Source organism: Dryas octopetala, chromosome 3 (genome assembly GCF_963921425.1).
Source record: "Dryas octopetala chromosome 3, drDryOcto1.1, whole genome shotgun sequence".
Classification (NCBI taxonomy): Eukaryota; Viridiplantae; Streptophyta; class Magnoliopsida; order Rosales; family Rosaceae; genus Dryas; species Dryas octopetala.
This window is the reverse complement of record NC_141368.1, coordinates 12,213,303-12,237,792: the sequence shown is the minus strand read 5'-3', so window position 1 is coordinate 12,237,792 and position 24,490 is coordinate 12,213,303. Positions and strand designations below refer to the sequence as shown.

The 24,490-nt window shown below is 36.5% G+C and overlaps 2 protein-coding genes across 3 annotated transcripts; one reads left to right on the top strand and one right to left on the bottom strand.

Moving 5' to 3' along the window:
• The first annotated feature begins 3,463 nt into the window (after nucleotides 1–3,463).
• Nucleotides 3,464–7,535, top strand: LOC147290963 (flowering locus K homology domain-like). Of its 2 annotated transcripts, none has more exons than XM_086237303.1 (9): nucleotides 3,464–3,949; nucleotides 4,080–4,181; nucleotides 4,751–4,972; nucleotides 5,162–5,220; nucleotides 5,325–5,422; nucleotides 5,541–5,653; nucleotides 5,824–5,886; nucleotides 6,474–6,550; nucleotides 7,189–7,535. In XM_086237303.1, exons 1-9 carry the CDS (start codon nucleotides 3,560–3,562, stop codon nucleotides 7,196–7,198), a joined length of 1,134 nt encoding a protein of 377 aa, XP_086093429.1. In that variant the 5' UTR covers nucleotides 3,464–3,559; the 3' UTR covers nucleotides 7,199–7,535. The 2 variants fall into 2 exon arrangements, with proteins under 2 accessions (XP_086093429.1, XP_086093428.1); XM_086237302.1 differs by having other exon boundaries at nucleotides 3,475–3,949; nucleotides 7,136–7,535.
• A 1,792-nt stretch (nucleotides 7,536–9,327) lies between these two features.
• LOC147290962 (TMV resistance protein N-like) lies at nucleotides 9,328–18,458 on the bottom strand. The gene is made up of 7 exons (XM_086235852.1): nucleotides 17,923–18,458; nucleotides 12,618–13,716; nucleotides 12,218–12,526; nucleotides 11,255–12,115; nucleotides 10,578–11,169; nucleotides 10,260–10,354; nucleotides 9,328–9,850 (listed from the first exon to the last, which is right to left on the bottom strand). Exons 1-7 carry the CDS (start codon nucleotides 18,447–18,449, stop codon nucleotides 9,431–9,433), a joined length of 3,903 nt encoding a protein of 1,300 aa, XP_086091978.1. The 5' UTR covers nucleotides 18,450–18,458; the 3' UTR covers nucleotides 9,328–9,430.
• Between the last annotated feature and the right edge of the window lie 6,032 nt (nucleotides 18,459–24,490).

Here is a 24,490-nt window from a genome sequence, read left to right as displayed (position 1 = left end):
AACCCAAATGATTTAAAGTCACAAATCTGAACATTTATTGAACAAATGAAACAATTAGTGGACCAAAACAGAACTTAAAAAAGATCGTAGATCAAAATTGAACTAGGTATAAAATAAGTTGACCAAATCTGTAATTTCCTCTTTTTAGAAAAATAACCAAAATGAGAATAGAAAATACTCAAATACCCTTAAAATTAAAAGATTTTCCAAAACCAACACAACATTAGACTCTCCCTCCTCCTCACCAATCTTTTTTTTTTTTTTTCTATTTTTTAAAAAATGTGAGAATTAAACCAAGGAATTCGTATGAAATTCACGCTCATGGTTATGTGGGTACATGGGTTTATGCTTGCTAGCTAGAAATTGATGGTACGACGACTGTGTTCTTATAGCGATTTGGTGGTCAAGCGCCACTGTGCTTTGCATCAACTTTATTTTTTCCGACGTGACTGTGCTTGCATCAACTTGGTGATGGTGGGTTTGTGCTCGACTTGGTGGAGTAAGTTGTGGCGACTTTTTGGCAAAGTGGTTGGACTATTTCATCGACAGCTGAAATGGTGCGCGCATGTGTGATTGGGTGAGTTTGTGATGGAGAAGACGTTGTAAGGGAGAAGATGTCGTGATTGGGGGAGGGGAAGAGTGAGACAAGGTTTTTGGGTATTTGAGTTCATTTTTTAATGTTAAGGGTATTTGGGTATTTTCTCAACCTATTTGGGTTAGTTTTCTATGGAAAAAAAAGAGTTAAAAGTCTTTAGTGGGTTCAAAAAGTGGTCATTTTTCAAAATTTCTCTTATATTTTGACTACCCTCAACTACTTTTTTGGTAATCCTTTTCAAAAACTCTATTTATACCATTTAATGAAATATTTCTAAAAAGTGAAAAACAAACATCCACCCCAACCCGACCCAACTAACCAACCCAAGCCATGCCCACCATTGGAACCATGGTGGTCCAGTGAGGGAGGGGAATAGAGAAAGAAATAGACGAAAGGAGGAGAGAGAGGTTGTCACTGATGAAAGGGACTGTTGGCGGTCAGTTTGGGATGGGGCGACTTGCTATGTTGGGTAGGGATGGGTGAATATTGGGTTTGCCTTTTTTATTATTATTTTAATTTTTATTAAGGGTAAATAAGAAAGTTAAGGGAAAAAAGTGATCAAGAAAGTAGTTTTTTTTTTTTTTTTTTGCCAAGAGTCAACAAAGTAGTTTAGAGTGGTTAGAATCAAGGAGTAAAATTTTGGTTTTGAGGAAATTTTCGATGGAAATTTCAATTTCGACAAAATTAGACAAAAACGACGGAAAGTGCTATCAAAATACGAAAATTTTGAATGAAACTTGACCATATGTTTATTTAACATATTATCTACTACATTAATAAAAAATATTGAAAAAACCAAATTATATAGTAGGTTTCATGTGATATAAGGTGAATATAATGAGCGCTGAAGACAAATACTGTTAAATACAAATGGTTCACTAATTAACAATTACATTAAAATGATCTTTTTTTTTAGGAATATTTAGGCCCCGTTTGTGATTGTTGTGGAGGATCCAAAAGCTGTTGTGGATGACAATTCTCAATCACCCACAACAGTTTTGATGTTTGGTAAAAAAATGAAAAAGTGCTTTGCCCCGCAATTCTCAACTCCCCACAGCCAAAAATAGAAAACAAGTTTGTAGGTGCTTTTGAAAGCTGCAGTGAATCATATCAACAATGAAAATTTTATTTTACCCATAATACCCTCATTTTAGTAATTATAAATAGTCACAGCAGTTTTACATTACAATTTACCAAACACCTTCATACTACTTTTTGTACTCACAACACTTTTGAAAATATAATTTACCAAACACTCAACTGCTTTACTTCACAGCCATTTTTTCTCACAGCAATCTCAAACTAAGCCTTAATCATTTTAAATCTAATTGTCTTTAAAACATATGTGAACAAATAAAAAAAAGACATGTATTGTTATTTTTTAAACCCCTTAACCCAATAACCAAATACAATCCAAATAAAATTGTGAGATCCTAGAAAGTTTGTTTATAATTTATTTTGGAGTAAATAGTGATTTATTGATAATTAATTATCTTGTTAATTTGGAGGTATTAGAATTTTTCTGAGGAATTTTGGAAGAAAATAAATGAATTTGAAGTTGTAGAACAATAAGATTTATCGAGACGAGCTCACAAGAGTTTACAAAACGTTTTTAGGACTTCCAAGTTAATTTTGGTGAGTTATTTGGATTTTAAATGATTTCGGCGGGCCATCGAGAAACAATAAAAATTAGAAAAGGCCAGTCTTGATTTTAGTCTTGTTGGAAAGTTCTCGGGTCAACGAGTGCGTAGATGCAAACAAAACGTGTTTTTTTCTTTCTTTCTCTTCTCCCTCCGGCGATGGGCAGCTCTCCCTCTTCCTCCCCTTTCTCTCTTTGGTCTCTGCCTCTACTCTCTCCCTTTGGTATTCGCCTCTGAAAATTTCGCCCGAAATTTTGAAATTTTTTTTGAAATTTGAATGAAATTAGTTTGATATGGTGCTAAAATTTTCATATCCCCAAAAAATGAAATTTTACTCCTTGGTTAGAATATAGGGATTCTTGCTTGTTTAACTCCTCTATATTGCATAAATTCCCACCTTATCCTTGAATAAATTTTTTAAATAATTAAAATAAAAAAGGAAATTCCCACCTTGCCAATTTATGATGCCATTTCCGCCAAAGTTGCTCTAAAAATTGGCTGGATGGGATGAATTAATGAGGGGCATTGAAGGGGTGTATAATGTTGGGGCCCAAGTCCATCTTTGTCCAACATGGGTGCTGGCATGACCAATAAACCCATTCAAGTGCGGAGTTTTATTTTAAAATGTTTCGGTACAATTTGGTGAAATATCTCACTTACTATACCAATTGATAGATAATCATCTATCAGATGTTAGACATTGGATTTGATCCACAATTCCTACCTATTTTCACCTTGAATTAAATCACAATTCTTGACAAAATTTCTCTCTAAGCTCACCTTGAATCAGCTTAATCATCCATCAAGCACGATTGACCATCATTAATCCCAATCACGAGTTTCTTGAGTTTGCTCTGCCTACCTTGATGCACCTAGGAATGTCCTCTAAAGAGCTACTCCACCTCGAATGATGATCATCTGCGATGCATCCCAGCCGAATCATCGACTCTGATACCACTATTAATTTGTTATAGATTGTTTTTAAAAAATAGATATCAAGATCCCGCATATCCGATTAGAACCCTATTCAATCGGTGAAACAAAGATGATATTGGCAAATCTGACTTCGTTTCATTGACACTCCTATGATTTTCTCAGTGCAATGGCCCAATGGGTGAGGTAAGAATGATATAGGGTATAAAACAAAAGAAAGAGGGGCAGTTATGTAATTTTGAATAAAATCACAAAACCCTTGCTGTTGCGGGTTCGCTCTACATGGCTATATCCTCCTTTTCGGTTTTCATGACCATTTTACTTCGTCAAAAGTCAAAACCTTTTCCACCGTAACGAAACCAAACCCCAAAGCTCCCAAAAAAACCCGAAAATGGCGCAACCAGGCCAAATGCCCCTACACCCCCAACTCCAAGTGCCCATGCACCCCCAACTCCAAATGCCCCTACACCCCGATTTCCAAATCCCCGTACAACCCCAATTTCAAGTGCCTCCCCCACCCGCCGTAATGCCGGTACCCGGATCCGAACCCGCCCTCCCGGCCGCCATGAAGCGCCGCCGAGAGGACGAATACCCTTATATGTTTGCCGGGCCGGAGGCCCAGGAATCCGCCCCGAAGCGCCGGGCCCAAGTCCAAGACGTCTTGTTTAGAATCGTGGTCCCGTCGAGGCAGATCGGCAAGGTCATCGGCAAAGAAGGCTGCCGAATCCAGAAGATTCGCGAGGAGACCAAGGCTACGGTCAAAATCGCCGACGCCATCGCTGTATGTAACTCACTCTTACGTTTCATTCATTATTGCTTCTTAGAGTTTTTGTTGGTTTTGATTATTGTTTTATTAAATTTGCTGCTTTTTGTTTTTGGGTTTGCGTTTGGGTTTTTTGGTTGGTTTGCAGAGACATGAGGAGCGTGTGATTATAATAAGTTCAAAGGATAATGATAACGCGATTACTGATGCCGAGAATGCGCTTCAGCAAATAGCTGGTTTAATTCTGAAGGTGATTTTTTTAGTTGGTTATGCTCAAGTTCAAATTTTGAAGTCACAAGGTTCAAATGGGGTGCTTAATAGTAATGTTATAACTTAAATTAGATTATGTCAAGCATTAAAGCTGTTATCTTTTCCCGGGCAAAAAAGAAGAAGAAGCTGTTATCTTTAATTTAATACACAAGAGTACCATGTGTAAACTTGAAGATACTATTAAACTTTGATTTATGTGTTTTTTAAGTGGGGTTTATAATAATGGGAATTGTTAAAATTACATTTTGTGTTGGTAGCTGAACTATAAAAAGGTGAAGTTTTGTCACCTTATCGATACTTTGAATGCTAGAAAACCCTTTAGTTATTTCACCACATGCTTGTGTTCTCAAAGCATCTCACTTTGTAGGTATTGGTTCTCATGTAATGAAAGAATCACAACTACTAATGCTAGAATGTGGTGTGTTGCTATTGGATTCAAGAGTTCTTGTGTTTCTGAACTTGTCATTTGTCAAAATGGTAAACAAGCGTTTTGGGTCTGTGAATACTCTGATGAAAATGAATGATTTCTAAATGTCTATGAATTAACAGGAGGATGAGAGTGGTGCTGAGGCAGCAAAAGTTGGTGCAGGACATGTGGCTGCCAATACAATAAGACTTTTGATTGCTGGGTCCCAAGCAGGTTCTTTAATTGGGATGTCTGGCCAGAATATTGAGAAGTTGAGGAACTCCTCTGGTGCCACAATAACAATCCTTGCTCCAAATCAGTTGCCTTTGTGTGCGTCTGCCCACGAATCTGATCGAGTGGTACAGGTGAGTTTGTCTGTGTTTTTAATTTAAAAGGGCGATGGTTGTAGGTACTCACCATTATTTCAGACTGTTGGTTGATCTTGTTATGTAAGACTGAAAAACATTTTCGTGCTAACAATTTGACTTGGTCTTGACTCAAATATTTCTTTACTATGAAGGATTGCTGATAACTGACATTTTTGTTAAATTTAGGTATCAGGTGATGTCCCTGCTGTTCTGAAAGCTCTGGAGGAGATTCGTTGTCAACTAAGGTTTTACATTGGATTCTTGTTTACGTAGTGTTCCAAACTATTCTTGGTCTTGCTTCTTTTCTGAAGTCAGTTTAGTAACCTGTTATAAATTCAATGTTGTTTAGAGAAAACCCGCCTCGACAAGTGATTTCTATCAGCCCAGCATATAACTATACAGCAATTCGACCACCTCAAGTTCAACCGTACATGGACCCAACTTCAGGTTATTCAAATTTTTCCATATAAAAATAACTAAATATATGCCACGTTATGCGGCTCTACCAAGTTTTAATTTTTTTTTTCTTATAACCACATCATCTTTAGGACAACCAATCTTGCAGCTGAATATATAACCTTTGAGATGGTGATATCGGAAACAATGGTTGGTGGGTTGATCGGTAGATGCGGCTCCAACATTTCAAGGATCAGAAATGAGTCTGGAGCAATGATCAAGGTAGGCTGAGTTTTATCATTTAAGCTTTTATAATCATAGTCAGTGATTTCCAATTGTATCTTGCTGAAACTTTATGAGTTGTTCTCATATATAGTTCCCAATCCTCTGGTTTTGCCTATTAATTGTTTTGTGTTTTATTCCAGCTAATAATATGGTTTTGTGTTTTGTAGGTTTATGGTGGGAAAGGTGAGCAAAAACATAGGCAGATTCAATTTTGTGGCAGTGCTCAACAGGTAGATCCATCTTTCACTTTGTTATTGTAACTTTCTTGTCAATTTGTTTTAGATACCATCTAAGAGTTGGGGAAAGAAGACGCGGTATTAAAGCCATGGTATCATAGATTCAGTATGAAGTGATAGATTGCAGTAGAGGTCATTCATGTGATAAGCCTTGAAAGAATGAAGCAGAAATTTGAATGAATACATTTTATGCAAATTATTGCCCAGAAAATAACTACATTTTCAGCAAGTAGTTCAAGTTTAAATTATTAGATTTATTGTTGACAAGAGTGCTTGCATTATGGTTCGTGTTGTTGGGTTGACTGGTGTACTTCTTGTGAAGTTTACTTCTTGCATTATAATGTTATCTTTTTACCTTTCACATTTCATAAGAAACTCAGTAAGTTGAATAAATTGTTAAAATTTGACTACAGAGGGAAATAGGGGTCAGGTTTAGTGGGGAAAATGTTGTATTGAACATTTAACCTGGAGTTGTTTATTCTAGAAACAAGTGTGGTGGTCAATTTGTCTATAGAACAATTTTTATGAAGCTTCTATGCATGAAGGTTCTCATTTTCATGGAAATTTTGGCTGCTTACCAGGTGGCATTGGCAAAGCAGAGGGTTGATGAGTACATATATTCTCAGTTGATACAACAAGATGGTGCTCAACAGGCACCGTAAGTTTCCTGCCTTAATGCTTTTTTCTTTTTACCCACCATATCCATTTGGTTGTCATATGTGGTAGCATAAAACATGATTTAATAACAGTATTACCATCTTGCATCCTTTGTGTGTGTGTCTCTGTGCTTGTCCCCAACTACGTAATGGCAACAGTTTACTTGTTATCCACAAGTTGATTATCCAGAAGTCACTTTGATGTTTCTAAAAGCAAATATTATTAATATTGTACACCTAGACGAAACAGCTACTCCTATGTAAGTGGGTCTAGTTTGATATACGCACAAGATCTTGTGATGTTCACCCTGGAAAAGGGCTGAACTTGCACATCTGTTTGCTAGTGATACATGACCATTGGAGTTACTTTTTAAAAAATTTTAATATGGGGGAGGAGGATTCGAACTTGGGACCTCACCAAGATTGTGGAGAGAAATACCAGACTGATAGTTGGTGATCATTGGGTCTTACTTAATGAAGCAAGTTTATGCAATATAATTATTGGAAGTGCAATTATTAGAATTTTATCAACTGCCAACTGCATGGCTGAGAGTGTATAATTTGAGTTAATTTATTTATTTTTGCAGAAACTCCACTTTTTCAGTCCAGTTCTAAGCTAATGCAGATGCTCTATCCCCAGTTTACAGTGAAGATGAAGCTGGAAAATTCAGATCTTGTTCTTCCATTGCTACATCTAGCACTACAGAATCAGTTCCTGTGAACCGCTGGCCCTCAGTGCAAGTCATGTAGTAGTTGGATTGCCTATGCTCTTTGCCGCAACAGTGATGTACCAGATCTTGGAAATTTGGCATTATACACTAATCTTGTTCGTAATGATTATGTTTAGAAGATAATCGAAGATCGTAATCTCTTACATTCACAAACCTGAGTGTATCTGTAAATTCAGAAGGCTTTAAAGATAGTTTTGGTGTTTGTGGATTGGTTGATTGCAAATTCAAATGAATTTGGTTTTATCATTTGATCGTCGCATTATGTTGATGTAAGGGGTTGTCCAGGCGGTGTTGGTGGTTGATTGTCACATCATGGGGGGAATTTCCGGCATACGGCTTAATTAGCACTGATGTCTTTAAGAACCATTTAGGATGTCCAATGAAAAATCACCATCTAACATCCGTATGGGATGTTCTGATGGTTTCTGATAGTATCGCTTAAATTTTGTCTGAGAAAAAAGAATGTAAAATTATTACTTATCCTTCATTCTGAAACGCTGGATTCAGATAGAAAAAAAAAAAAAAAAAAAAGTGGAGAGAGGTACAAAATGTATCCAAAGGTATGCCCACAAGCAGCAGATCTTGCAGATTGGAATGAGTTATAACTGAATTACAGCTAAAGGCTCAAAGGATTGAGCTCCAAAAGATAACAGCATGGAACAAGTCATTGCTACAGGAAATTAAGAGGGCTCTTGCAGATAGACCTATGCCCTGTAGCAATAACCAGGTCTCCATGCACATGCTCTGAATACCCAGCCGAGCGGTGCCATCAGCGGCTCTGTTGGCTTCGCATGAGATCCATCTCAAATAAATCCCAGTGAAACAGGGCCTAAGCTCGTGAAAACCATCGATGAACGGAGATATTCTCCAGCTGCAGTTGTTTATATAGCCAGTGAGATTATGAATTATATCTTTAGCGTTGCTTTCAAGAATGACATGTTGTAAACCACAAGATGCAGCAAGTTTAAGCCCTTTCAACAACCACACAGGCTTCTGCCTCAATGGGAGAGTTTAGATGGCGGTGTTTTGCAAGGCCAGCCACAAATTACCTGATGGATCACGAATAATAGTTCCGATGCCAGCAGTAGAGGAATTGCAATCCCAAGCTCCATCCACATTCAATTTCATGAAAGGGGATGCGGGGGGAGACCATAGTTGAGCACTGCCATTAGTTGTGGGGGGGAGAAGCTCCATTTGAAACCACCAGGGAGGTCTTGGCATTGTGTGAATTAACAAATTTTGTAACTGTAGCAGTACTCGGCAACCCATAGGTCATTAATTACATGGGAGGAATCATCCATGCTTACCAGTACAACACAATCTTAGATGCGTACAAGAATGCTCAGACATTCATTTTTCTCTTCCTGTTTTCCTAGCACTCTGTTATGTGAAAATATTGTAGGCCTAGTTGTCTGAAGGAGGAGAAAAACTTGCATGTAAGGGATACATAGAGCCACTCTCTCAAAACATCACTTCACATACTAGTCATGTGACTATTTATTGTACGAGGAATGATGTATTTACCTGTAACAAGTAGGTTTTTCTCCTTAAGGAGCCAATTCGGTCTTTATTTGTGTGTTTCTCATGAGGTTGTCAATGTAGCATATCTTGCTCTATATATTTATATTTTAGTAATTAATATTTCATAAGTAATTTTTACACTTAAGATTTGTTTGTTAATATTGTTATATATTTTACATTTATCACATCATGCTACTTTTGTTGTTACAGGCTTTACTTGAACTTGCCAATATACGAAGCTTGCTATATGCTTGCTGTTCAGTTTTTTGTGTTAATTGAAGTTTAGAATAGACATTTTGATACTCGTAAAGAGTGTCTATTTTTTAAGCAGACAATAATCTAAGCTACAGTTAGGTCTTATCAAGTTTTATATGATGGTTCCTAAAATTTGAGACCTTATCTGCAATAGTCACTATAATGCAGAATGCAATTTGTCAGATTATGGTGGTGCTAATAACTAAGGGTGTGGCATGGGTTGGGCTCAGCCCTTGCCCAAGTTTAGCCTGAAATGTGAAGGCTCTCTAAAACAAGCTTAGAACTTGACATTCATCTTGAAACAGTAAAATAAGGAGTTCACATCCAAATAATTAAGTTCCAGACATAAATCATAGATATCAAAATAACAAGCACTCATTTTAGGCTATCAAGCCATATTCTTTTCCTTGCATCAGACATCTTCATGAATATCCTCCTCCAATCAGAACTCTTAAATTCCTCACAAGCTCTTAAATAGGCAATATTGGTCACGCCCTCCGTAGCCTCCAATATGTCCATACAATCTTCAATGGAGGCTAGTTCTCCAGAAGGAGAGGATACTTCCTTCTTTTTATTGTCAATCTGTGCTAAGGAAGCTTCAGTCTTGGTACTTGGAGGTTTTGTCCATGCTTCAAGTGCATCATCCGATTCGGTTGACCTAGATGTCTTTGATTTCTTTTTTGGACAAAAATCAATTATGGGATTTAGAGGACAACGTTTCTGCGTGTTGCTAGTACCTGCATGTCCCTCAATTGAATCTTCTGTTCCACCTTCATCTTTCTCAAGACTCTTTTCCTTGTATATTCAAAAAAGGCACATTAGAACAAACATCATGTATGGCATACCGGAGGACTCCCAAACATTTTAGTTGTGAGATTACATAAGACTACACACACACACATATATTTATGGCCCCCCAGTAATTCGATTAAACATATATGGTAATGTAAGTTCTTATAACTATGAGAGCCCGAGATTCGGGTTTTCTTCAACACCTGTTACGAATTAAATTTGTAATTGAACAAAAAATTAAAAGGAATGAAAAAGTAACATTGACATCCAAAATGTATTTGATTGATGCTATGCATGTATTTAATATATGCAAAACAGAACTTTGACAAACAAAAAGTGAATTAATGTAAATACAACAAATTCGCGTAGGGTTGATAGAAAAGAGAAAGAAGCCAGCAGCCAAGATGAGCACCTTCCAGCCTCTGACTCCGCACTCATAGTTGCCGCCACTCGTTGCTGCAAGTGTGTGATTATCCTGTAACTGTAATTCTTCTCCTTCTTCTTCTTCTAAAAAACAGATAAATAACCAAAAATTCCAAAAATTAGAGAAAATGTGGGCCGAAAAGCAAGTGTTTGGTGGAGCATCAACTAGCAATGACCCAATGAGACTTGGATCAACAAAATAAACTTTTGATGCTAATTAATTTATCAGCAGTGTTATTGTTTTTTCTTTTTCTTTTGAAAACAATATTTGGAGTAAAATCAAAAGCGTTTCTGAACATGTACACACCTGTATCTTCATCAGGAACAGCTAACCAGGACAAGTGGTATGTTCCTGGCATCTTCTCATGTCTTGACAAATCTGCACCAATGACAAATGGATAACAAGGATCCTCCGTGGAGTTGTGTTGAGTACTCGTGATATTCTCTTCTTCCTCTTGCACAACCTGGAGGCCCCACTCTTTTAGCTCCAGTGCACGTGTCCGAAATATTACTGAAACAACAACTTCATCATCACCTTCTAATTGATTCTCCAACTTCCAGTGGCTTTTTTGTTTTTGTTTTTTTGGCCAAAACTTCCAGTGGCTTAACCATATCATTTCTTCTTCCTCATCTGGAACACTGAAGAATGTTGGGCAATATATCCACTTCAAACCCTTGCTCCTATTTCTAACTATAATACCCATAGGTTCCTTCGCAAAAAACCTATAATTATGATTGCGTGCATAGACACAGAAGATGTTCAAGCCTCGAATTCTGAGATTAGGAATTAACGGCACAACAAAAGATATTGAGCAGGACTCTCTACTTCTATGGCTGAACTGACCTGGAACCTCATTTCCAGGCAAAAAAGTACTGAATATACCATATTCATACATTCCCTATATATGCCATGCATGGAAATCATAATATATATTAGTAAACATGTACTTTCATATGATATGAAAGAGAGAGAGAGAGGCGTACCTGGATGGGTCGTTTCTCTTCCGCTACACAATCCGTAATCATACACCAAAATATCTGAATGGTTGACATGGATTCCAAGTTGCACAAGCCCAAGAGGTTGATCATTTTTACATCAACTCTTCCAATGGGTTCTATCTTCAAGCGGTGCCCATACTCAACTAGGTTGTGGTACTTTCCCCAACCAAAGACAAAGTGAAGTGATTCACACCCAAGAGATTGAAATGTTACTCTTTCCAATGATTGGCAATCATACAGTTCCAATGCTTGTACTTCTGGTAGCCCTACAAGTGACTTGAGCCTCGTACAATTGTTAAAAGTGAGTAGACGGAGCCTCGCTATACCTTTGATGCAATTCGGTAGGCTACAAATTGGATTATCACTTAGATTTATTCCTTGCAATGAGGATAGGTTACCAAAGTTCACAGGAAAAGCATCATCCGTCAGATTGCACCCTCGGAGACTCAAATTTACTAAAGAGCCTGGTAAAGAGGTCCAAGAAACACATAAACTTCTTCCTGGCCATGAGTTGAATGGAATTCCGTCTGCTTCAAACACTTTTAGAGATTCCAAGTTTCTCATCATCTCCATTGGAAACTCATTCAGATTTGAGCAACCAGATATGATAAGTGTTTCAAGTGATTTTAGCAAAAACACCTTCTGCGGAAGCATCCTAATATTTTTGCAATTTTCCATATTCAAATAAATAAGCCTCTTTAGTTCTCCAATGGACTGGTGGACATCAATCAAGTTTGCACAATCTACAAGAATAAGCTTCTCTAGATTGGGGCAAAGTGAGAAGTCAGCAGTTTTGGTAAGGCTGTGAGAATGGCTGAGATCAAGCACCGTCAATGATGGAAGACACTGGGGGAAGTAATAAAGAAGAAACAACGAAGTGAGTTAATTCAAATTAAAACCTTCAAAAAAAAAGTATAAAGGGAAAAGGAAAAATGTAAAGTAACAAACTTTTGTTCCCTGCCAGACTTGCTTCAACCTGCTGTAGTGCATTTCAAGAACAACTAGTCTCTCCAAAGGAAAATCAATGGGTATAGAATCCAAAGTACATTCCAGCCAATCTAACCATCTTAATCCCCTAGGAAATTCTGAATAACGTCCATTGAGTTGTACATAACTAAGCTGTAGCAGTCTTAGTTTGTGCATCCTTGCAAATGCATTGGTTTCCAAGACTATCTCATCATTTGAATTTATTGGAGTGTCTGCATAGCACATGAGCACATGTGTGTCCAGGACAAGACCTTCAATTTTTTCCGTACCCTAATTAAAAAAAAAAATCATCTGGATAAGTTTCAAAAAAATATCAAAATACATATACATGCAATATATACATACAGGGTATGGTTCTTACATTTTTTTCTTTCAATACTTTGAAAGAATCCTTATCATTCCATAATCTACTACGTTCTCCGAGCTCATCTGATTCTAGGCGAACAATACATTTTCCCATGTCACGAATCATGTCATGCATCTTCAACTCTCCAAATTCATCAATTCTCACTAAACATCTATCAACGAGATTTTGAATGCCAATAATTGTGAAGAAATTACATCCATCTAGTATCCTAACAATGTAATCTTTGTCTTTACCAACAAAGAAACATGCAATGTGGAGGAATAATTTTTTGTCATGATCATCTTGTAAAGAGTCGTAGCTAATTCTGAGTTTATTGATGATTTGACTTTCTTGAATAGCTTCTAATTTCTTCAATGCACTTTTCCATACATCTACACTTTCCCCCAGTAGAGAAGAACCCAAAAGTTTAAGAGCTAGTGGAAGTCCTCCGAGGCGGTGCACTATCTTTTTTGAAAGTTTCATGTAATCTTCATTGGGATGGTACTGTCCAAAAGCATGCCAACTGAAGAGCTCTAATGATCCATTGTCATCCAAGATATTAACCTCATGCACCTTAGTAACTTGGGGAGCATTTGACAACCTTGCCCGCCGAGTGGTGATGATGATTCTACTTCCTGGATTAAATTGATGTTTCCTCTTAAGGACCGTATCTAATTGTTCCATATTATCCAGATCATCTAGAACAAGAAGAACCTTTTTAGAGCTTATGACATCTCCAATCCTTCTCGTTCCCTCACCAACACTGAATATTTTCATTTTTCTCCCATTCAAAATATCTGAAAGAAGGTGTTCTTGTATTTTAACTAATCCATTTGGTTGCTCTGAAATTTCTCTAATATTTTCAAGGAAACTCATTGCTTCAAATCCTCTCAAGTTTGAATCATATACAAATTTTGCAAGAGTTGTCTTTCCTATTCCAGGCATCCCAAAAATTACGAGTATGCCAGCTTCAGTTGACTCATCTTTTAACCATAAATTTATGCCTTTGGCTTGAGAATGGATTCCAAACATTGTTGGGGCAACACTTAAGGGTGTACGACTTAGTTTGCCTCCTATCACTTTAATAATCTTTTTAATAAACTTTGCCTCATACCTAAAAATTTGCATTCAAAATAAAAAATAAATATTAATCAAACATATATCATGGCTTAATATAATTGCAACATATATAAAGTGTCATGTAACACGAGAAAGTCAAAATAAAGGTACTAACATTGTTGGGATGAATGCTGAAAGAACAGTAGCACAAAATCTATAAAAAGTTAATTAACCAAGTAGTGTACTACATTGTTTTGTGAATATGGGAATCGGCGAACTCTGTTATGGGAATCAGGAACAGTAGCTTCAGTTCTCAAATAAATAAATAAATGCTTCAATTCGGTATAATATATGTGTCATGCATGTATTATCATCAGCAGATGCAGCAGCTGTTGTAGCTGCATCGAAATTAATTTGATAGAATCTAAATAGATTATATAAATCAAACTAATTTGATATAATCTATATATATAGATGATGATACGAAATGAGCATACATAAAACTAAAACTTAATAAAAGAAAACCTCTTTCTAATGATTTGTAGTTTTGAAGGAATCTGGGCATTCAGCCCAAAACCAATTGACAATTGAAGAATAGTCCAAACTCTTATAAGCCATTAGCAAGACCCTCACATTTTCGATGTGGGATTCTCTCAACACGCTCCCTTAGGTGTGACGTCATTTAAGTCTAATAAGTGAGTAATTTATATTGGATGACGTGAGAGCACGTATGGCCATTAGGCGCATCACGTGAATAATTAACATGCTCTGATACTATGAAGGAATCTAGACATCAATCTCAAAACCAATTGATAATGAGAGGAGTAGCTCAAACCCTTATTGTAAGCCACTAGCAAGGCCCTCACATCATTTTCAATGTGGGATTTCTCTCAACAAGTTTCTCATTCTACATGTATTTATTCATCTCTCCTTCACACAATACATCTCTTTTTTCATTTTTTTTTTCTCATTAATTTTCTTCTCTACCTTTAACTAAAAAGGAAAAAAAAAGTTACTATCAAAAATATATATATTTTTGGTCAATAGTCCTAAGATAATATATATATAGTTTTACCATTTACAATCATAACTTATCTATAATAACGTACATTAACGTACAATTTATAAATTTTTTAGGAGTTCATGGAATATTTTGTATAGCGAATTACATTTAAATCAATAAAACATTTCAATAAATAAAACATTTCAATATTACATAATGGTAAATATAAATTTTCTTTTTCCATAAAGGTAGATGATCGAGTTTTGAAATTATATCTCATTTTAGTCACAAAGCTCAATCCACTTGATGATGCCATGTATTTTGGTGCATTGAAAAATACTAATTTGTCTGTAAGACTCTAGATTGTTTCGTATTTTAATTTTCGGTTTGTTTAATTAGAATTTGGTTTAATTCTTAGAGTTGACTAATTTTTCTGAAGTCCAAGTGACTATGGTTAGACTTTGGTGGCGTAGAGCTCATTGAATAATGACGTTTGGTTCGTCGAAATCAGAGTTCGGATGAAGGAGTTACGGATTTTCAAAGTTGGATAATTGTTTTAGATTATTATTTGATTTTTCAGAATTTTATTTGAAGAAGTTGGATTTTTCACAAAAATTCTGGAAAACAAAATAGTGTTTTAAGGCCGCTGGAAATTTTTCAGAGTTTGGATGTAATTTTTGTTGATTTTTGAAGTTGGAAGAAATTAAATTAAAAACCTAGACGATGATGTGGCACAATCCTGGCCGTCCTTCGTTGTCAATCCGACACTCCAGATCACACGGTCACTCACATGGAACTTTTGGTGTGAGCAAGATTTGGACCGCCTCTTCCGTACGACACGAACGACAGCAAATCCCAGCCATATATCAAACATGCAAATGACATGTCATTTTTTTTCAGCCGCTCCACCCCCCTATGCAACCTGTCCGTCCGCTCGCCCAGATCTGTTTCCTCTCTCATTGTGACCCGCACGCAGACCCAATTGGGTTCCCCTAAACTGGTTCGCCTCCAGCTCCATTTCACTTGATTTTTAACTGATTTTGGTGTGGGAATTTGTCCCACATCTCCCATTTAAAGAAACCCAACTCCCCCACTAGCCTATAAATAGAACCTCACCCCCTCCATGCTATTCACACCAAAATTTTGTGATACCTTTAAAAATTTTTTAAGACAAACCACTTGTTGGGAGTCTCTTAAAGTTTGAAATATTTGTTTGAGTTATTTTTTTGGGTGTCCTTAAGGATTTTGCACCTAAGAATATCTCAAACAAATAATTTTGGCAATTTGTGGGGAAACTCTGCTAAATTTGCTGCTCACCTTGATAAGGTCTTTGGGTAAAACTCTTGAGCTCGGTTAAGTTATTTTATTTTGTGGTTAATTACTTATTGGAATTTAATTTTTTTTTTTTAGCAATTCTATTTGTGGAGATTAATCTAAGAAGGTCTACAAACAAGTATTTAAATATCTACTTTCTCTTTAAAGGTTTTATGCATGATTAATTAGTTAAAGTTGGTTTTATTAAATTAATTAATCATGTCTAAAAGTTGAATTTAATTAAGCATGATTAATTAGTTAAAGTGGAATTTATTAAATTAATCATGTCTAAATTAGATTTAATTACATAACTAGTTGATTAAAGTTGGATTAATTATATAAATCAAATTGGATTATAGAATTGCTAATGCTAAAAGGAATTAGTTTTACTAAGAAGCATGCAAATAATGTTTAAAGTTGGATTAAATTACTTTGCTTGCATGACTAGTTACTCGTTAAATAATCAATTTAAAAAAGGATTGAGGCCACCTTATTAAAGTAACTAAACACGTGATGTCGAGGTCAGTATCGGCTGCTGTTGCTTTGCCAGCTTAAGGATACTGGGATTGATCCCCCAGTCTCCCCCGTACTGACCTAGTTATGTTGTTGGATTTTAATTAGTTAACTTCCAGACTTATAAATAAAATCGGGCTTTAAGTAGAAACCATAAGTCCCGAAAATACAAAGACTTAGTCTTAGTAGACTAGTTTCTGAGATTTTCTAGGAAGACATGACTGAAAGGAAAGGTCATGCCGAAACTCTTTCGATTTTATCGTTGACTAAAGTCAGTATTCTGTCGGATTTGGATTTTTAGTTTCCCAGAGAAAGATTTAAGGACGTTGCCATTGTGGAAGAACAGAAAAGCTAAGCTTGGACACTAGGTAGAGGTATTCTCACACCCTGACTATTGGGACTGTTTTTATGTATGTATGTATGATAATAAGTATATTGCTTGTGAACTCTACATCGCTTTTGCATGCAATGTTGCATGGTTTTGTTGTTAATGATGATTTGAGAGTAAAAGGTCACGAAAAACAATGACGTTGAGTTTCGATCCTCTAAACTTCTAGAAGGGGTACATACGGATAAACTAGTCAATTTGTCCTTTTGGGGAGGCTAGCTTAAAGGGTACTAACATGGTAAAGGATAATCTCGCTACATTACCGATTTTGGATGCGGTAAGTGTATTTGCCCATTAGTGATCGATCATCAGGCAATGATATTTTGGGATCTCATAAACATTTTAAAGAAGTTGCATGCTCATCATCAAATGTTTCGTGGATTTAAACGATTAAACTTTGATATAGGTTTATTGGTGAATCTTTATGAACTGTTTTATAATTGGCTATATTTATTAAGTATTTTACTTATTATTTTCAAACCCAACCAGAGTTCTCCGAGGGGGAAGCTATGATCGTATGTGATGCTTACCCCTTACGTTGTTTGTTTTGTTTTTTGTTTTGTTTGTGATCGCAGATAGCGTTCCGGTTGACGATCTTGATTAATCAGTTGGGTGAGGCATCGTATATCTTGTTATGCATCCTCAGGTCTTCTTCATGTTTAACGTGTTGTTTTGTTGGGATTTTTACTTGTTGTATTACGTATCATTTATTTCAGTTTGTAATTATTCAGAACACATTTTCAGTATTCGGTTGGTATCCCGTTTTGGATTTGTTTCACAACCATGATATTTACTGATGTCATGTTGTGTTTAGAGTTATTTTTGTAAAACTCTTGAATGAGGTTGAGGGCATATGAAGTAATTACAAAATCTGAATTTAAAAAAATACTTATTAGGAAATTTAGAAATGGAAAGTAGGTGAGTTGTTGTTAAAGGGGTTAATACATGAAAAATAATGTCAAGGTTTTTAATAAAAGAAACATGAATTAAAAAGCGATTTTTCTAAGCCCTAGAAAAATGAGTTGTAGGAATGAATTAGTTACCCATCGGCTTCATTTTGTAAGACCATCCCCGCAAGATCTGCTACTTGTGTGAGTGCGGCCCTCCATTCTTCCACCTTGTTCGACCATTGAGTACTGTTTTGGTGTTCTGCAAATGCTTTTTCAAAACTTCCAGTCTGCTTCCTCACTTGAGTTGGATCCACATCATAGAAGACTGGTAAAACGACATGGTCGCCATTGGAGGTCCTCTTGCGTTGAAGGATCATGACAACCTCGTCAAGGCACCATCTAGAAGACGCGTAATCTTTTGAAAACACAATAACAGAAGATCGTGAGTGTTGGATGGCTTTCTGCAGTTCCGGATTAAGATCTTCTCCTCTCTCAATTTCATCGTCATCTCGGAACGTGCGGAAGCCTTGATCCACAAAGGCTGTGTAGAGGTGGTCAGTAAAGCTCTTGCGAGTGTCTTCGCCTCTGAAACTCAAGAACACGTCATAACTACATCCATCATGAGAAGGAGAAGCACTATTGGAAGATGAGGGTTTTTGAGCTGCTCTCACAAGAGCCATCGATGAACAACCAAATCAATCCCTGTTTGCAGCTGGTGTCACTCAGTTGGATCGTATGCAAAAAGTGAAAGCAAATTAAGCAACTGATCATCAATGGCCAAATGAAGAGATATATAGTCTACCCATTCACACTTGACTTAAAAGCAATTGGCGAACAGGCTACAGCTACATTACCTGCAGTCTCTTTCTTTTCGTCAAATAACATATTAAATGAAAATTAAGATATCTTTTCTCTAAAGCCAATGTGGCCGCTACTAACATTGGTCGTGGGCAAGGAGGAAAATTTCAAAATTTTCGGCCATGCGAAATTTCGTTTCCTGGTGAGGGGGAGATTTTATCAAAATATTTTCGTCATGATTTCGGAAATTTTGCTGAAATTCCCAAAATTTCGGCTTGGGTGGGATTTCTGGTGTGTGCGGCTGGAAGAGAGAGATGGGGTTGGGGAGAGAGAGAGAGAGAGAGAGAGAGAGAAGCTAAAGTTTGATGATTTAAAGCCTCAGACTATATATGGAGTGAAGATATTGAAGCTGCCAATTACTGGTTTCTGGGCAGCGCCAATTCCACTTCTTTTGGTTTTTTTCTTTTTTGTCAATTTCACTTTGTATTTTTAACATAACTTTTTTATTCATTCTTTTAACAACTTTAATTGATTTTTCCACTTCTTAACGTGTCATTTGAGCAGAGAATGGATCCCAATCTTAACTTTTTAACGTGTCATTGGTATTCAAAATTTTGGAAAGTTAAAGTCTGATATTTAAAAAAGTGTAAAGATAAGGAATACATGTAAACTGAGATAGACCCCTAGTCTCTAGAATGTAAAATGGTAATTAACCCATTTTTTATCCAAAATTGGTGGCATATGAATTATGAATTCGCAGGTCTATATCCTTATACAAACTTGTTCATGATCATATAGGTTGTATTCAATTCCATGTTGCCAATCATCATTGATTAATAACTGTAGCCATATATTTCGATAGCCATGGCAATAAAAAAAAATATAGGTCAATTTTTTGGGTCAAATAATACAGGTTAATTTAGACAAGCAAAGCAAAAGACTTTGTTTCTTCCCTTTTCCCCAACTTCATGCTTGTACTTCCTGGATTAACTGTCCAAATATTGGAGCTTCAAATATTTGGCGTATGGATGAAAGGCGTGTTAGAAAATCAATTAATAAAATTATGCGGAACTTCAACACTTGAATACAATATATCTTAAGGATAATGAAGTTAAGATCAGAGTTACATACTATTGTTGGCCATTGAGAATTGATGGAGACTGATGATTGAAACTTCTTAGACAAATCTTAATCCTGAGACTTCTTCTACTTTCTCTCTCTTTATACAAGTTGTTTCTTTTACTGATGGAATAGTTAAGTTACACAATATGTACAAGGGTCTGTGTCTATTATAGAGGAGAGTAGAGGGCCACAGAAACTGATAAGAACGTGTTATTTAGAAAACCACTCATCATGGACTTTTATCTAAAAGTAGTTATGTGTTTACTGGCTTTCTTAATTTGTGGAGTACGTCCAAGTCCAACATACATGAAAACATGTGGTGGGTAAATGGGTCAGCAACGTGAAACTGACATTCTCCCACTTGACCCATTAAACTATCAAGATGCAGAATTGCAGACTATGAATATTTGAAAACATGCAATTTTATAAAAAATTTTGACTCAGTTGGATTCCACACTAAAAGAATATGTGATCACAAAAGTCTTTCAAAACAGCCAGCAAGTCCATACTTATTAAAGCTATGATACTGTGATTAGTCCAAATCATCAACATGAGTCATAGCGGTTGTATAACATCTACGTCATATTCCCTTCTATGTACCAGAAAACTGATGACTTTTGTAACCCAGTCTATTATGCCTAATAGCCCCTGTAATTTGTCTTGTTAAGACATTTCCTGTTAATAAAACAGCCAAAACAATATGTGCACAATTTGAAACAAGAAAAACATAAACAAACTTTTATTGCGCAATATGTCAATAATTATTAAAACACACAAAACCACATATCATGAATTATTCAAAAGACCCATCCTTGCAACATGTTCCTTATATGTCTTTGGAGTCAATCCCTTAGTTAACGGATCAGCTATCATAAGAGTGGTGCTTAAATTTTCGATTGACACTTGTTGTTCCTTGACTCTTTCTCTAACAACCAAGTACTTAAGTTCCATGTGTTTAGAACCACTAGAGTACTTTCCATTCTTAGAGAAGAAAACTGCTGCAGTATTATCACAATATATTCTCAATGGCCTGGCAATGGAGTCCACAACACCAAGTCCTGAGACAAAATTCCGTAACCATAAAGCATGATTCATGGCCTCAAAACACGCCACAAACTCGGCCTTCATCGTCGATGAGGCAGTTATAAACTGCTTTACACTTTTCCACGAGACTGCCCCACCAGCTAGCATAAACACAAAACCAGATGTGAATTTTAAGCTATCTTGGCAACCAGCAAAATCCAAGTATGAGTACCCGATCCGTTCTAATTGATCTGATCTACTATATGTGAGCATATAATCCTTCATCCCTTGAAGATATTTTATAACCTTCTTTGTTGCCCTCCAATGTTCCATTCTTGGATTACTCTGATATCTACCTAGCATTCCAACAGCAAAGCTAATATCCGATCTGGTACAAGTTTGAGCATACATCAAGCTCCCCACAGCTGATGCATATGGAATCTTATTCATCCCTTCTCTTTCTAAGTCATTCCTTGGACACTGTTTTTCATTTAACTTATCACCTTTAACTATTGGTGCATCACTGATTGAACACAACTGCATATTGAATCTCTCCAAGACTCGATTGATATATCCTTTCTGAGATAGTCCTAGCAATCCTCGAGATCGATCCTTAAAGATCTCTATGCCAATAACATATGCTGCCTCACCCATATCAACCATCTTAAAGTTCTTGGCAAGATATTCCTTGGTTTCGTGTAACAAACCAAGATCACTACTAGCTAACAAAATATCATCCACGTACAGAACAAAAAAGATAAACTTACTTCCACTGATTTTCAGATATATGCACTAATCAACAGTGTTTTCCTTAAATCCGAATGAGGTAATGATATCATTAAACCTTATATACCATTGCCTAGAAGCTTGTTTAAGCCCGTAAATGGATTTCTTTAATTTGCAAGCTAAATTTTATTTTCCTTTCTTTGCGAACACTTCAGGTTGCTCCATGTAGATATCTTCATCCAAATTCCCATTCAGAAAAGTAGTTTTCACATCCCTTTGATGTAACTCTAAGTCATAATGAGCTACAAGTGCCATGATGATTCTAAGTGAGTCCTTCTTAGACACTGGAGAGAATGTCTCTTTATAGTCAATGCCTTCCTTCTGAGTGAAACCTTTGGCCACAAGTCTGGCCTTATATCGCTCGATATTGCCTTTAGCATCGCGCTTGGTCTTAAAGACCCATTTACAGCCGACTTTCTTACAATTATTAGGCAATTCGACGAGATCCTAGACACAATTCTGGTCCATTGATTTCAACTCTTCATTCATGGCATCTATCCATTTACTAGATTCATCACTCTCGATGGCTTGTGAAAATGAAACCGGATCTTTCTTAATCCCAATATCATAATCTGATTCCTGTAGATACACCACATAGTCATCTGTAATGGCAGCCCTTCTTTCTCTCTGAGATCTTCTCAGAACTACCGGTTGTGGTGGTTCTACAACATTTTCAATGACGATATCTTCATGGAGTCGAGATGCATTTTCATTATGTTGTTCATTCACTTCAGGTTGCGGGGCATTCTGAGGAATAACAACATTATCTTGAAGAGGAAAAGGTGGTAGGATATCCACTCTTATTTTTTCAAGATTCACCTTTCGTGATTCTTCACTCCTACTAGTTTCGCCATTCTCTAGGAATTTAGCATTGCCAGCTTCAACTATCCTCATACTATGGTTAGGACAATAAAATCTATACCCTTTAGACTTTTCTGGATAACCAATGAAATATCCATATATTGTTCTTGAGTCTAACTTTTTCTCATGTGGGTTAAAGATTCTTGCCTCCGTTGGACAACCCCAAACATGTAAATGTCTTAGACTAGGTTTCCTACCAGTCCACAACTTAAAAGGAGTTATTGGGACTGCCTTACTAGGAACTCTGTTTAAGATATACATTGATGTCTTTAAAGCTTCACTCCACAATGATTTAGGTACAGTAGTAAAACTCATCATACTCCTAACCATGTCTAAAAGCGTACGGTTACGCCTTTCAGCAACTCCATTCTTCTGTGGCGTACCTGGCATTGTGTATTGAGCACAAATGCCATGCTTTTCAAGAAATTTGGCAAATGGGCTAGGATTTTGTCCTGACTCATCATATATACCATAAAACTCTCCACCTCTATCTGATCTCACAATTTTAACCTTTCTATCTAATTGTCTCTTGACCTCAGTAATGTACACCTTAAGGATGTCAATGGCTTGAGACTTTTCATGTAATAGATATACATAACCATAACGAGATAGATCATCTATGAAGGTGATAAAGAACATCTCTCCAGTAAAACATGGAATGGAGAGTGGTCCGCAAATATCTGTATGTATTATCTCAAGAAGCTCAGTGCTTCTTGTGGCACCTTTCTTAGTGTGTTTGGTTTGCTTTCCCTTAATGCAATCCACACACACTTCAAAATCAGTGAAGTCTAGATTATTCAAAATTCCATTCTTCACGAATCTCTCAATTCTATCCCTGGAGATATGCCCCAGTCTTCTATGCCACAAGATTGAAGATTTTTCATTAATTAGGCCACGTTTTAAACCAATATTTGAATGTAGGGTTACTAAAGATTGTGCAAACTCATGATTCAAAGAAATTTTATATAAACCACCATATAAAATACCAGAACCAACCATAACTGAATTAAACATCAAACTGAGTTTTCTACAACCAAATAAAACTGAATATCCAGCAACATCCAAAGTAGATAAAGAGACTAAATTCCTAGAAATCGAAGGTACATAAAAAGTGTTCATAAGATCCATCTAATGACCCGTCTCAAGAATTAAGCGATAGGTTCCAACAGCTACCACTTCTGCTTTAAGACGGTTCCCCATATAGACAAATCTTTCACTTTCCTTCAGTTTCCGGCTTATAAGGTATCCCTGCATTGAATTTGTTATGTGAGTTGTGGCCCCAGAGTCAATCCACCAAGTATTAGAAGGAACTTCAGCAAGATTTGATTCATAACATACAAAAGAAGTATTCATACCTTTCTTTTCGAACCAAGCCTTATGCTTGTTGCAATCGTTCTTCACATGTCCTTTCTTGCCACAGAAGTAGCATTTGACAATGAAGTTACTTCCATGGCCCTGGCTACTTTCCCCAGGTCCTTTTCTTTTCATTGGTGGAAATTTCTTTCCTCTTTTCTTAAAACCTCCTTGAGTTACAACTAACACAGTTTGATGCCCTTCCTGCCTTAATCTCACTCCCTCTTGAATACACATACCAGTAAGCTCATTCAAATTCCACTTATCTTTGTGAGTGTTATAGTGGATCTTAAATGGGTCGAACTGAGCAGGAAGTGAGTTGAGAATGAATTGCACCAAAAAAGATTCATCCACCTGCATTTTAAGGGCTCTAAGTTTTGCAGCTTTGTCAGTCATATTAAGGATATATATGATCCTGAACTCCCTTGTTACCATCATATTTCATAGTAGTTAATTCTACCATGAGTGTGCCTGCAAGTGACTTATCAGCTGATTTAAAGCGTTCTTTCACAGCAACTAAGTATTCCACTGCACTATTAGTCTGAAGAAGGGATGTCTTGATGTTATTTGCAATAGTCATCCCCTCATAAACATAAGACTGAGTCTGTTTGATCTCTCCCAGGCTTTCAAAACATGTTCTGCATCATCATTAACTTCTTCAGGTCTTTCAACCAAAAGAGCCATGTCAAGATCTAACACACCCAGCGTGAATTGAACCTGCTCATTCCATTTAGAAAAGTTTGACCCATTGAGGGTCGGAATGCTAGATGCATGGGAG

What these genes read in the sequence shown, in the direction of transcription:
- LOC147290963 (XM_086237302.1), top strand. Translation starts at nt 3,560, where the DNA reads ATGGCGCAACCAGGCCAAATGCCCCTACACCCCCAACTCCAAGTGCCC. An exon ending in GTACATGGACCCAACTTCAG is followed by an intron (nt 5,423 to 5,540) that starts GTTATTCAAATT and finishes CCAATCTTGCAG; the next exon opens with CTGAATATATAACCTTTGAG. An exon ending in GATGGTGCTCAACAGGCACC is followed by an intron (nt 6,551 to 7,135) that starts GTAAGTTTCCTG and finishes TTATTTTTGCAG; the next exon opens with AAACTCCACTTTTTCAGTCC.
- LOC147290962 (XM_086235852.1), bottom strand. Translation starts at nt 18,449, where the DNA reads ATGGCTCTTGTGAGAGCAGCTCAAAAACCCTCATCTTCCAATAGTGCT. An exon ending in AAGTATTGAAAGAAAAAAAT is followed by an intron (nt 12,527 to 12,617) that starts GTAAGAACCATA and finishes TTTTTTAATTAG; the next exon opens with GGTACGGAAAAAATTGAAGG. An exon ending in AAGTCTGGCAGGGAACAAAA is followed by an intron (nt 12,116 to 12,217) that starts GTTTGTTACTTT and finishes TACTTCCCCCAG; the next exon opens with TGTCTTCCATCATTGACGGT.